This window comes from Acomys russatus, chromosome X, assembly GCF_903995435.1.
Source record: "Acomys russatus chromosome X, mAcoRus1.1, whole genome shotgun sequence".
Classification (NCBI taxonomy): domain Eukaryota; kingdom Metazoa; phylum Chordata; class Mammalia; order Rodentia; family Muridae; genus Acomys; species Acomys russatus.
This window is the reverse complement of record NC_067169.1, coordinates 27,539,646-27,552,542: the sequence shown is the minus strand read 5'-3', so window position 1 is coordinate 27,552,542 and position 12,897 is coordinate 27,539,646. Positions and strand designations below refer to the sequence as shown.

The 12,897-nt window shown below is 40.4% G+C and overlaps 1 protein-coding gene across 9 annotated transcripts in view; it reads right to left on the bottom strand.

The window, feature by feature from the left end:
* The window catches only part of Frmpd4 (FERM and PDZ domain containing 4), a 922,813-nt gene that overhangs the window by 22,174 nt on the left and 887,742 nt on the right, over positions 1-12,897 (bottom strand). For all 9 annotated transcript variants that reach the window (XM_051141492.1, XM_051141490.1, XM_051141499.1 and 6 more), the window contains 3 exons: positions 12,761-12,892; positions 10,491-10,610; positions 2,368-2,504 (listed from right to left, as the gene is read on the bottom strand). In XM_051141492.1, the coding sequence (XP_050997449.1) occupies positions 2,368-2,504; positions 10,491-10,610; positions 12,761-12,892 (389 nt within the window). The remainder of the gene's footprint in view (positions 1-2,367; positions 2,505-10,490; positions 10,611-12,760; positions 12,893-12,897) is intronic.

Below are 12,897 nucleotides of genomic sequence, written 5' to 3'. Positions count from 1 at the left end.
ATTGGAGCTCCAGTTCTCTCTAACTCAGCCCTCACATTAGGTCTGTGCTATCCTGGTACTTTACAGCAGCCCCTGGAAAAGCCTCTTTGGGAAGTGGAATTCTATTCATTTGTTTATGTGTTGAGTGTGGATGGGGAGACATTTCAGGCTTTTAGCATGGCACGGAGACAGGGCTTCAATCTGGCCATGAGCTCTGACACATCACTTCTCCTTTTTGTTAGCATCAAGAGCTGCTGATATAAAGTAAGTGGTGCTTGCTTTAGGATAGTGAATCTCTCGCTGAGAGCCTGAGCAATTCCCTCTTAAAGGATGACCCTTAAATAGATTCATCAGCTGGGGGCAATACAAACCATCTATTTCCTAAGAAAAGAGGATCTTTCTTGGCCGAAGAGGGATGCAAGTGGTAAAATAGAATCCTCAGCAAGAGAAGGCATTCATAGTTTACAAACATGATACGATTCACAGACCCAGCTTTGTTGGGTGACATCTTTGCCAGCCACTTTACAGTTTTTTTCTCTACACAGATACCACAGCATCATCATTCTTGATTGAAAAAAAAAGAAAGAAAGAAAGAAAAGAAAAGAAAAGAAAAAAAGATGTATTTTTATTTTATGTGTATGAATGTCTTGCCTGCATTTTTGTATATGTACCACATGCATGCCTGGTGCTCACAGAGGCCAGAAGAGGGTGCCAGTTTGCCCCGGGACTGGAGTTACAGATGGTTATAAATCACCATGTGGATACTAGGAACCAAACTCTGGTCCTCTGCAAGAGCATGCAAGTGCTTTTAACCACTGAGTCATCTCTCTAGTTCACAACCCCGCCCCCATTTTTGTTGACAAGGTCTGATTATGTTAACTTAGGCTGGCTTCAAACTTGTAATTCTCCTAAGACTCCTTCGATGATAGTATTATAAATGTGAGCCACCGGGCCCAACTTGTGATATTACTTTGAATACTGCTGTGAAGACACTTTGGGACAAGTCCCTCTATAATAGTGGTTCTCAACCTTCATAATGCTGCAGTCCTTTAATACAGCTTTTCATTTTGTGGTGACCCCCAACCATAAAGTTATTTTCACTGCTACTTCACAACTGTCATTTTGCTACTGTTATGAATCGTGATGTAAATATCCGTGTTTTCTGATGGGCTTAAGTGACCCCTGCGAAGGGGTCATGACCTATAGGTTGAGAGGTACTGTTCTATAATCACCCAGGGTATAGAGGGGGGATTCTAAAGAGACAATTGTGCCCGGCCTTTGTGTGACCAGACTACTAAGACAAAGGAACCCCTAGGTATTGGAATTCTTCCAGAAATCTCATGCTGGTAGAACGTAAAAGCTGAAGGCTAGTGAATTCAGAGAAGAAACTTTCCTCCTAGGAAGAAATCTCACACAGTCCCCACAATTTATCTGAACACCAGGCATGAGGACTCAGTGGTTGGCAGGAGCAGGCTGTGACCAAGGCTGCTGAGTCACAGATCCTCTTGACCTCTATTTAGACTTAAATCAACATCTCATGCCAGGATTCCCGAAGACAGATTTGGTGCTCAGCGGATCTGCTACTTAGTCCTCTTCACACTTCTACTACATGAGGTTTGTTTATCTTCCCTCTTCTTTGTCCTATTACTTGTCTCTCCGATTGGTGTATCTTTTAGAGGTGGCTCAGGCTAACTGGGCTCCAGTGACACTTCAGTCTATTGCTCAAACTAAGGCACAAAGAGTGGTCTCACTGCTTGCGGTTTAACCCTGCCCCATCCCCATGACTTGGGACAGTAAGAAGTGACTTAATCATTGTGTACCTCACCTCAACTTACCCATTTATCTTTGAAGTAAGTCTTGTGTGCTGATTGTGCTGATACTCATTTCCCCCCTCATTCTGAGCTGGGGTCTCAATACCAATACGTTGCTCGTCTTGGCCTTGCACTCACGCTGTAGCCCAAAAGCTTAGGATTTTGCTGCCTCAGCCTCGTGAGTAGTTGAACTTATAGGGCTGCATCACCAGGCCATGATTTGTGTTTATCTTGGTGGTTTGGAGACAGGATCTTGCTATGTGGTCCTGGCTGCCTCTGTACTCAGAGCAATCCTCCTGCCTCAGTATTCCCTATTGCTAAAGTTGATGGGATGGCAGGAGTGAGACATCTTTCTTGCGCTTACACATCATTTTACAAAAATGGTCTTCACTTTGCCCAAAATTTCCTTAAGGTGGGTAAAGTGAAAACTGGATCTCTATTACAAAAGACAAAATATTTGTGTATTTTGACACTAGTTTACAAATAGTCTGCCAGGAACAAGATGAATTCTGCAAACAAATACAAAAGAGTAATGAAAAACCCACAGCATCTCATGGCACCAAGTGTGAACACTTACTCAATGTATTTGAGGGAGATTTTTTGCGTCTGTTTGGTGGTGACAGTGGCGATGTACATTTGTAACGCGGCCAGCCGCAAGGCAATGTCATATTTTAGCTCTGGTCCAAATCGCTCCTGAACGACGTCGTTACAACTCTGTGAAGAGACCAGCAGAGGGCGCAGTTCGTCAGAGCATGGACTGCCTTGCGCTGCCTTCAGAGGAACAGGTGACATGCATTTCCCCCAGTGTTTCAACCTTCACTTCTAAGACACTGAGGCTAAATGTGGAAACATCTCCACCGTGCTGCTTGGAGCCGAGTCAGTATTTAATTGCACAAACACAGAGACCACACAAAACATTTAACAGTCATCGACAAGCTGTTATTTAAATATTTAGCTTTTTGGAAAAATAATTAGGAATTTAGGGATGGAATTGCCAAACACAGGTGCTGCAACTGAGCACGGAAGCACTGCTGGAGGAATGTGGCTTTTGCAGCTCAGCTGCTGGATTTGGAATCCTGGCTTCCAGACTTCTTCATTTCTTTTACACAAAGTGTGGCCTTGGGCAAATTCCTAACTTGATGGTGCCCCCGGTTTCCTTTCTCTAAAATGGAACGGCGGTTCTCTAACCACCGGGTGTTTCAAGGACTAACCTAGTTGACAATGTGAAGCCCTTGATTTGTACTTTGCAGCTGTAAAGCATATTTCGAAAAATGCATTTACATTATTTTTATTCTTACTTTGTGTGGTGGGGGCTTTGCAGTCCTAGCTTTGCCAACAATAGCTACCATGTTTGAAGCCTTAGCATCTTAGCATTTATTTGAACGCTTGCCCTCTGTTTATTTATCTGTGATCGGGCTCAGAGGAACCACTTCACTAGAGCTGTCTGTGGATTCCATGAGGTGTGCAAATGCTTTTTCCCAGGGCATTGGTGAGTGCTGTAAGGGTATCTACTAAAATCTTCCATTCATTTCAATGGCTGCAGCCTTCCCATTTCAAATGTGTAATCATGTGGAAGTTAGTCCACACCTCTTGGAATTAGTTTGTTCGGCTCACAGAATTTGTGGCTAGTGTTAAAATGTAGGCCAGGTATAGTGTTACATCGTATAGTTTCAGCTTCTTGTGAGGCTTGGGTAGGTGGATGTCTTAGTGACATTTCGATGGCTGTTCTAAATGTCACGAACAAGGAAACTTACAGAAGAATGGGTTTATTGGGGCCTTACAGTTCAAAGGGCGAGAGCATGAGCATCACAGCAGGGCGCATGGCAGCAGGCAGGCAGGCAGGCATGGTGCAGGAGCAGTAGCTGAGAGCTCTGATCCTTATTCAAATGGAGGAGGCTGAGAGCTAACTAGGAAGGGGGGTGGGCATTGGCAACCTCAAAGCCTGCCTCCAGTGTCACACCTCCTCTAACAAGGTCAAGCCTAATTCTCTCCAAACAATTCAACTAACCAGGGACCAAGCATTCAAATACATGAGCCTCTGTACTAACTCATATGAATTATCACGTTTAAGTTACAGACAGTGTCAAATACAATGTAAATAATACGTGAATCATAATAATAATATACTGTTTTTATAATATAAATAAAATAGTACATTTTTAATACAAAAATCCCCACAAATACATGAACCTCTGGGGCCCATTCTTACTGAGACAATTGTAATGAATGGCCAATTCAAGGCTTGCCTGGATGAAATCGCCAAACTGCATCTCAGTCCACCAAAGCGGCTGAGCATATTAAAAACTGTTAAGGTCCTGTGTGACCACAGAGACTAGACTTAAGTAGTGTATTCCTCTCTCTCTTGTTAGGGGCAAAGTTGGGAGCTGAGAGCAGAAGCAACATGCAGAACATGTAAGCAGATTCACTGTGTGTTTGCCGACTGATTTTTATATTGGAAACTGCATTCTAGGTCTAGAAAAACATATCCCCTTTCCTGCATCCTTACTGTATTCTTTGCCTTGTCTTAAGTGGACATCAAAGGGAAAACACAGGCTGCATTTTTTACTTCCTTTCTAAGAGAAGCACATTAGTAATCACGGCACACACTGATTTTTATGAAGTTAGAACCAGGTACCACTGCATGGCTTTTGTATGTAGTGCTTAAACAGTGCATACTTAGTGCATGTGATGTTTTGTATCTACTTACAGTAGATGTGTATGTCTCAGTCCACTGCTTCATTGCTAAGTGAGTCCAATCCTCCTCCCAATTCATCCCCAATAAGGTCTCTCACCCTTGTTTCCCTGAAAAATCTTAAAGCTTCCTGGAACACACAGCAGCTCATTTTTGAATTGGGTCTGTCAAGAAGCAGGACCCAGCATGGTTGGGGCATGCCCTCACAAGCAATTTAAAGCTGCCACTTTGCTTATTTTCATTTTAACAACCATGCTCCCTGCTTGAGATGGTCACTCTTGGCTCCAAGGTGTTAACAGCCTAGATAAGGTTGTTTTATATAGTCCTCTAAGAGACTGGAAACCCAGAATATGGTGTGTGCTTGTGTGTGCTCACATGCTTAAAGGCACATATATGTACTGGTACACATGCATATGCATGCCTGCATCTATGTATGTAAAAAGACAACTTTGAATGTTTTCCTCAAGAGCCATTCACCTTTTTATTTTTATATTTAGACAAGATCTATTACTAGCCTGGATTTTACCAAGGCTAGGTAAATTCCTAGGCTAGGCTAGCTGGCTGGCAAGTCTTTTGGATCAGCCTGTCTTTATTTCCCTGGTGCTGAGATTGCATGCATGTGCTTCTAGGTGTTACCCTTGGTTAATGTGGCCTCTGGGGTATTAAACTCATGTCTTCTTGATTTTTTTTTGTTTTTTATTTTTTTTGTTTTGTTTGTTTGTTTGGTTGGTTTTGTTTTTTTTTTGTTTTGTTTTTTTTGTTTTTGTCTTCTTGTTTTTTATGGACTGGGTTTTTGCCCCAGCCCCAGAATCTGTTTTTTGTCATTTTGTCAAATTGGTTTTCTGAAGACTAATATTGCATAGGGATTTACAACAGAAGGTGAGTTTTTAAAAATAGAATTTAGATATAAAAAGCCCAGGTTTGATGGTAGGCTCTGTCAACTACTAATAAAATTATGTTGCCATGACATGTTAGTTTTCATATCTAAAAACTGGGTGAACTCTTAAGGACAATTAACTTATGAACTAATCAACTTGTAAGGTTGCCATGATAGCTCTAAGATGATTAATTCACAAAATGAAATGTGTTACAGAAACATTAGGCATTATTGTTACTTTTCCAAAGAACTCTGGCCAGAACCATTTTTTTTTTACTTCTGTTGTGCCTTGCTATGGTTGTTTGAATAAGATTATCCCCCATAAGCTTACATATTTGAATATTTGGTCTATAGACGGTAGAACTATTAGGGAAGGATTTGGAGATGTAGCTGTGTTGGGGTAGGTATGTCATTGGGAGTGGGCTTTGAAGTTTCAAAATCCTATGCCAGTCTCAGTTATATCTTCCTGCTTTGTGCTTGTGTATCAGGATGTAAGCTTTCAGCTACTGCTCCAATAAAATACTAGCCTGCTTGTTGCCATGCTCCATACCATGAGAGCATGAGATCTTTGAAAATATAAGCAAGACAATAATTAAATGCTTTTTCAAAGTTGCCTTGACCATGATGTTTCATCCTAGCAATAGAACAGTAACTGAGACACTTGCATTTAAGCAGGCTCTGGGTGAATCTATGGACAAGGCAACTAGTCACTTAATTATTATATAATTAGTTAAGAATGACCCTGGGGAGGTAGTCTATAATATGAATTACTTGTGTGTATGTGTGTGTGTGTGTGTGTTTGTGTGTGTGTATACATTTGCGTTTGTGCGTGTATGGGTGTAGGAGAGATTAATCATTATTTTATTACTCTTAAATATATTTCTTAAAATACAGCCTCACAAGTAAATAGTAGCAACTATTTTGCTAAGCAGAGGTCTTAACAGGACCTACTATAGGCCTATAAAAAGTTAATTTGTAATTAATATGTGTTAAAGAGGAAAGAAATACATGTTTGCAAACAGTTTGGTGGCTCAAGGGTTATACCCTGTTTACTAATTGATAGGAACAAGCCTTTTCTGAATGGAGTGGACAGGACAGCCTATTATCATTATGAATTAGAACAGTCTGGATTATTGGGGTCTACTGTTAATATATATGCTAAAATTTGTAAAAGACCTCACGGGCCATTAAAGACTCAGAGATAAATACATGTCATGACTACTGAAATCTGTTTGTATCTTCATGCTTCATCTGGCCTATGGTGACTGTCCTCATCAGGAGTCTGCTAAGTTAAATTGATTTGGGGCTTGTAAAATGCTATGTGTGGTTTCTGCCTCCTCTTCTGCTCTCCAGGCAATTTCACTGCATCTTTGTAGCAGCTTCAAATCAACATGGGCACACAGGAGACCTCTTGACTTCTAGTAGACACACCACACGTTCTGTGATACAGTTATTTCCAAGTAGAGTCTGAGGCAAAAAAAAAAAAAGTTCATGCCCTGTTCTCTGAGGTGGATATATAAGATGATAGTTCTTGGCTTTAGTCTCCATCACCCATGGTATATGGCTATTCATCTCCCTGATGCCTCTTCCTTTGGGAGGTAGATCATCCACCACCCACATGAAAGTCAAGGCAGGAAACTAGAAACATCAGGTTTTTTTTTTCTTTTGGTTCCCAGGCAAACTCTCCAGACCGGTTGTCTTATTTTGAGGCCAGTCCTCTGGTAGAAAAGATGTCTTTCAAATGAGAAAACTCTCCATGCATTTGGTTTGAGCAGACATGTCTTAAGCATAACATAATCAGCTTTCATGGTAGTTTTTGTCTTTCTTCCCTAGGACAAGCACCAGTCACGTTTTTTTCCCCTTTACAAAGGCAATGGAATTCTTGTGGTGTTTAAACAGAAGCCAAATGATTTTAAAGTACCATCCTGTTATCAGGATGAGAATGTCATTATAGAAAACAACCCACACCTGCATTTCACTGACTACAGCTTTACGCTAACAGGTACCTGGAGCTATTCATTTACAGCTAACTAGCTAAAAATTGTAGCACAAGGTCTTAGATGAGGTGACCTAGCCTCTGAGTGATGCTCAGCAGGAATATGGAGAAGATGCAGTAACCTAACTGGATCAGCTGAGAATCACACTCTTTGCTTCATTCAGTCACAGCTGACTAGGTTTGTTGGCCTATTAGGAGAACAGAGGCCATTGTTGCCAATTAAGGTATGCACGTGACCTAAATTTAACACCAAAAAAACTTGAAACACGACAGTCTCATTGTTTAGGTTGGAAAATGCAGTATATATTTAAAATTATTTGTGATAAATAGGGTGTAGACACCGAACAGGATTGAACTTACCTTGGAGATGAAGGGCAATATTCATGAACATTAATCATTCTCTTTGGCTAAAAAAAAAATTGTCCAAAGACCACAAAGGTAGGAAAAATAACTGAGCTCTTTTCTGAGGATCCCTATGTACTAGGATGTAGTAGCATGTTCTGTTTCTTTTTTTCCCTCTGACTCCACTTCTGATCTCTAAAGCTTATTGCCACTTGATACCAACATTCCTAACTAGCTACACATATCTTGTTTGTATATCTCTTTCACCTTATATCTACTTTCTTTTGGCTTGTGTTTTTTTTCTCTCTCTTTGTGTATGTGAATGTAAGAGACATATTTATAGGTAGTTTGAATGTTTCTGTTATTATGTACTACACATTAAATAGATTACTTTTTGAGATTTTATTTTTATGTATACAGGTGTTTTGCCTGTATATGTCTAAGTACTGCTTGCATTCCATGCCCACAGACGCCTGAAGAGGTCACTAGATCCCTTGGAACTGGAGTTACACATGGTTGTGAGTGGCCATGTAGATGCTGGGAATCTATTCTAGGTCCCCTGGAAGAGCATCCAATACTCTTGACTGCTAAGCCCTTTCTCCATCCCCAATAAATAGATTTTTAATGTTTACTCCAATTGCATTGGAAAAGTTCAGTGAGAACAATAGAATGAATTCACAAAAATATAGGAACATCTCCTAAGTATTGAATCATATAAACTTAACCATATGAATTTTTATCAATACATTTCTTCTGTGACAAATTATTTTAGGTACTCACCCTTGGAAATTTTATTTGGGGGGACATTATATCCCAGAATAAAATATAAGAAAGACCATCTAGAGAATATGTACATATATATCTTAAAGTTCTGAAAATTATTAAAGCCAATGTAATCATTATCACATTGTCTCACAAATTTAAATACCAAAATGAATGGATAAATATTTGGAGAAGAGACAACACTTATAGTATGCCAACTGATTAATGAAGAAGCCATAATGAGACTAGACATGCCATCTTAAATCACCATGATAACAATAGTTTCAAGGAAGAATCGCCAATTAATACTATTAATAAAAATTAGTGGGTGACAATTTGATGAAATATAAGATAATAAAAGTCACAAAATGGCTCGCCACAAATTTTTTACTCATTATAAAAGAAAAGCGATTAATTTTTACAGGGACTCAATCCACATAAGAGTCAAAATTAGCCTCACAATTAAGGGGATAAACTGGCACCATGTGGCTCCTCCTGTGTATACAGAGGACACAGTCACTTCTATCATTCTTTGCAAATTTATAACTTCAACTTAATTGTGAGAAAATACCAGAGAAACCCAAATAAAAAGATTTATATAAAATATCTAATTAGTACTTCTCAAAACTCAATGTCACAAAAGTCACAGAAGGAGGATAAGGAATGGCACCGATTTAAGGACACTAAAGAGACATGCCAACCAAACTACATGCAAAATTAGACCTCACAGTGAACTTTATTCTAGAAAAAAATTGTGATGACATTTGGGGGACCAGAGACATCATTTTGTATGTAAATAAAAGATGAGATAAGGGACATACATTGATATTTTATCTCTTCATTTTGTTAATTGGACAAAGTTTATGTAAGAAAATGTCTTTGTTATTGAAAAATAGATAGCATCATAATAGCCAGAACATGGAAACAGCCTAAGTGTCCCTCAGTAGAAGAGTGGATAAAGAAACTGTGGTACATATACACTATGGAATACTACTCAGCTATTAAAAACAAGGAATTCCCGAAATTTGTGGATAAATGGATTGAGCTAGAAATGATCATAATGAGTGAGTTAACCCAGAAGCAGAAAGAATCAAATGGTATATACTCACTTATATCTGCATACTAGCCCAAGGGGCATGTCCCACGAAAGCCTTCACTTACCAGGAAACTGGGACAGAGGGGAAGGCATCCTATTGGGACTCTAAATGAGAGACGCATGGGAGAACAGCAAAATAAAAGGATCCAGAGGGTCCTAGAAATCTACAAGTAGAACAATATGATAGGCAGATTTGGGCCCAGGGGTCCCGCTCAAACTAAGGCACCAGCCAAGGACAATACAGGAGGTAAACTTTAAACCCCTTCCCAGATCTAGCCAATGGTCAGAATATTCTCCACAGTTGAGTGGAGAGTGTGATACGACTTTCTCACATACTCTGGTGCCTCACATTTGACCATGTCCCCTGGAGGGAGAGACCTGGTGGCACTCAGAGGAAGGACAGCAAGTAGCCAAGAAGAGACTTGATACCCTATGAGAATATACAGGGGGAGGTAATCCCCCTCAGGAACAGTCATAGGGGAGGGGAATAATGGGAAAATGGGGGGGGGAGGAATGGGAGGATACAAGGGATGGGATAAACATTGAGATGTAACAAGAATAAATTAATAAAAAAAAAAAAAAAAAAAAAGTTAAAATAATATATGATGCAAGTAACTAGCTTTCATGTGCTGTGGGAAAATATGCCTTTGTGTAAATTCCTGTGATAAAATAGACAAGGAATATATACCTACACTAAATATAAATGATGTGGGAGAAAAATACTAACAATGGGTAAATCTGGTTGGAGGATATAGATCATTGTTGTAAACTTTATGGAAGTATTAACAGTATTTCAAAATCAAATGTAAAGATGAAAAGAGCATAACACTTACTTCATGGATCATTGATCTTAGTGGAGGATGGAAAGCAAAAACAATGAAGGGGTCAATGTGTACCTCCACATTCATATAGAGCAATCCAAAATTTTTACCTACCTGAACATAGAGATATTCAAAAGCAACTGGATCTCTCCTTAACAGGTCAATGGGATCCTTGGGGACAAAACTGATCCGGAAAAGACACCTCATCTTATGGGAGCTGGGCCTCTGTGTCACCTGGAAGAGCAAATCCATCATTTAAGAACCCACCCATGCTGACTGAGAAGGGGCCAAGAGGCACAGAATCAACAAAATCTTCAAATTGGCTTTTAGGTGAAGCCGGGTTCCCTAGAAGCAGATTCAGAGGTTTGTACATTAAGGGACTTGTTATGGGAATGTTTGAAGGGGAGACTGGGAAAGGAAAGAGAGAGCAGCACAGGAAAGAAGGGATGGCAAGAGTTCCTACACACAATGACATCAAGCCAGTTCTTACCCTATCCTGAGACTGTAATGGTTGCGTTGGTTGGGATGATTCAAAAGTAGGTAGCTGCTTTGTTTCAGGCTATTTAAGCCATTTTCTTAAGTTTTCCATATGTATCATCAGGAAAAGTTTGGGTTTTTGTTTACCTAAATTACCCTAACAGTCTCCCATAAGGCCCATTGTAGTAGATAGAAGTTTGAGCAGAACTATAAAGAAAAAGTTGTGGAACTTTTCATCAGACCCAGAAAGCAGCAGGCTGCCCACATCACTTTCTCACTGCTACAGGCTAGAGGTTATTTACTACATGTACCTGTGACCATTTGATGGACATGGGGTTTGAAGAGGCTTCAGGCATAGCCCACTCACCAATGGCAGGTCAACTGCTTGCTCAGAATACTCCAGGTGAGTTACCACTGACAAGTGTTCTAAGTTGTCGCTCAAGGCTCTCCAGCAAGATGGGGCTCCAAGTCACATGGTGGAAACTGGCTTGATGAAACATTTTTATTGGCTCCCCATTTTTCCTATTTCCGTTTTCTGCCCCCTCCCAGACTTTTTCATGATCTCTCAGGGAACTTCTATGCTTCCAAGTCTTTGGCTAAGGTTCGGCTTCCAGGGGAACTTGGCTACACACTGAGCTCTCACTTGAGGGGTTCTGAATATAAGTGACAGTTTCCCTGTGACATTGCATAAAATAAGCGTTCTTTGCTACGGGTTATTTGGCAAGTGACTTTAAATATCCCTATGTAGATTTAAACTTTATTGAAAGCATAGGTCAAGTTTAGATGCAGAAATAGAAATCAACATGCATGGCAACTTTTCTAATTCATTATGCCCAATTGGATTCTATCGAAAGAATAAGGATATTTGAGGGAACTGATGTGTGGAGTGCTAGGGGCGGGGAGTAAGGGGAAAATGGGAGGGAGGGATGAATGGGGGGATACATGGGATGGGATAACAATTGAGATGTAATCTAAATAAATTAATAAAATATATAAATAAAAAAATTTTAAAAATCATTGTTATTCTTAATTATGTGTATGCATGTGAGCTCAAGTGCCTGAAGAGTACAGAAGTGTCATATTCCCTTGAGCAGGAGTTCCAGGCAGTTGTGGACCACCTGATGTGGGTTCTGGGAATTGAACTCAGACCACTGAGCTAGTTCCCAGATCCTCGCTTTCAAGTATGCAGCAAACAAAAAGCACTTTAGTGTGACAATGCTTCCTGTCCTTCCATACCTCTGGTAGTATTTGCTTCTTCAGCTGCAGGTGTCCCCTCACCTCCTCTTTTTAGGGTTATCTCTTCAATGAACTCCTATGCAGGAGGGCTTTTAGGATACTTAGACATTGAACCAAGAGGCTCAGCTTTTTTGAAGTTGAGACAAATGAAGGTGGTATGTTGGTTACAGCAGCAAGCAGTCAGCTTGTCTACTCAGAGAACAGATGGGGGTAGCATCTTGGGAATCAGGAATTGGGACACATAGGTAGATCACATATTCATAGTGTGTGTGTGGGACTTGGGCAGTGATTGTAGGCTTCCAAAAATAGTCATGAGTATGCATACAGGACCAAAGAAAACAAAGATGCCTTTGACTTAATTTACACACTCTCAGAAGCAAGCAAAGAAACCATTGAAGTAACAGAAAATGTCACTCTACAGAGCAGTATTCAAGTGTCTGCCTGGCTTCTCAATAGCAAAGATGAGAGATCAAGTGGAATTCTATGACAGACTGGAAAAAGGGGGACCATCTCCTTCAGGCTTCAAACACATTGGGAAGGTAGTGCTTCCTTCAGGGAGGACCTAGGGGATAGAGCAGCTGCAGTGAGAGGACCAGAGGGAAAGCATCCTGAAGCACCAGAGGCTCTGCTTCCAGCAGCAGCAGCAGCATTCTTGGGGTTACTTTACAGACCTGAGTAAGTGTCTCCTGTTCATGAAGCAAGAGCAGCTTGGTCCCGGCCCCTTCAGTTCTCTGCTCCAGCATGAGGGAGAAGTGCTCAATGCCTTTGATAGACAGCTTCTCTTGGAGGGTTAAGATGACATCCTTAC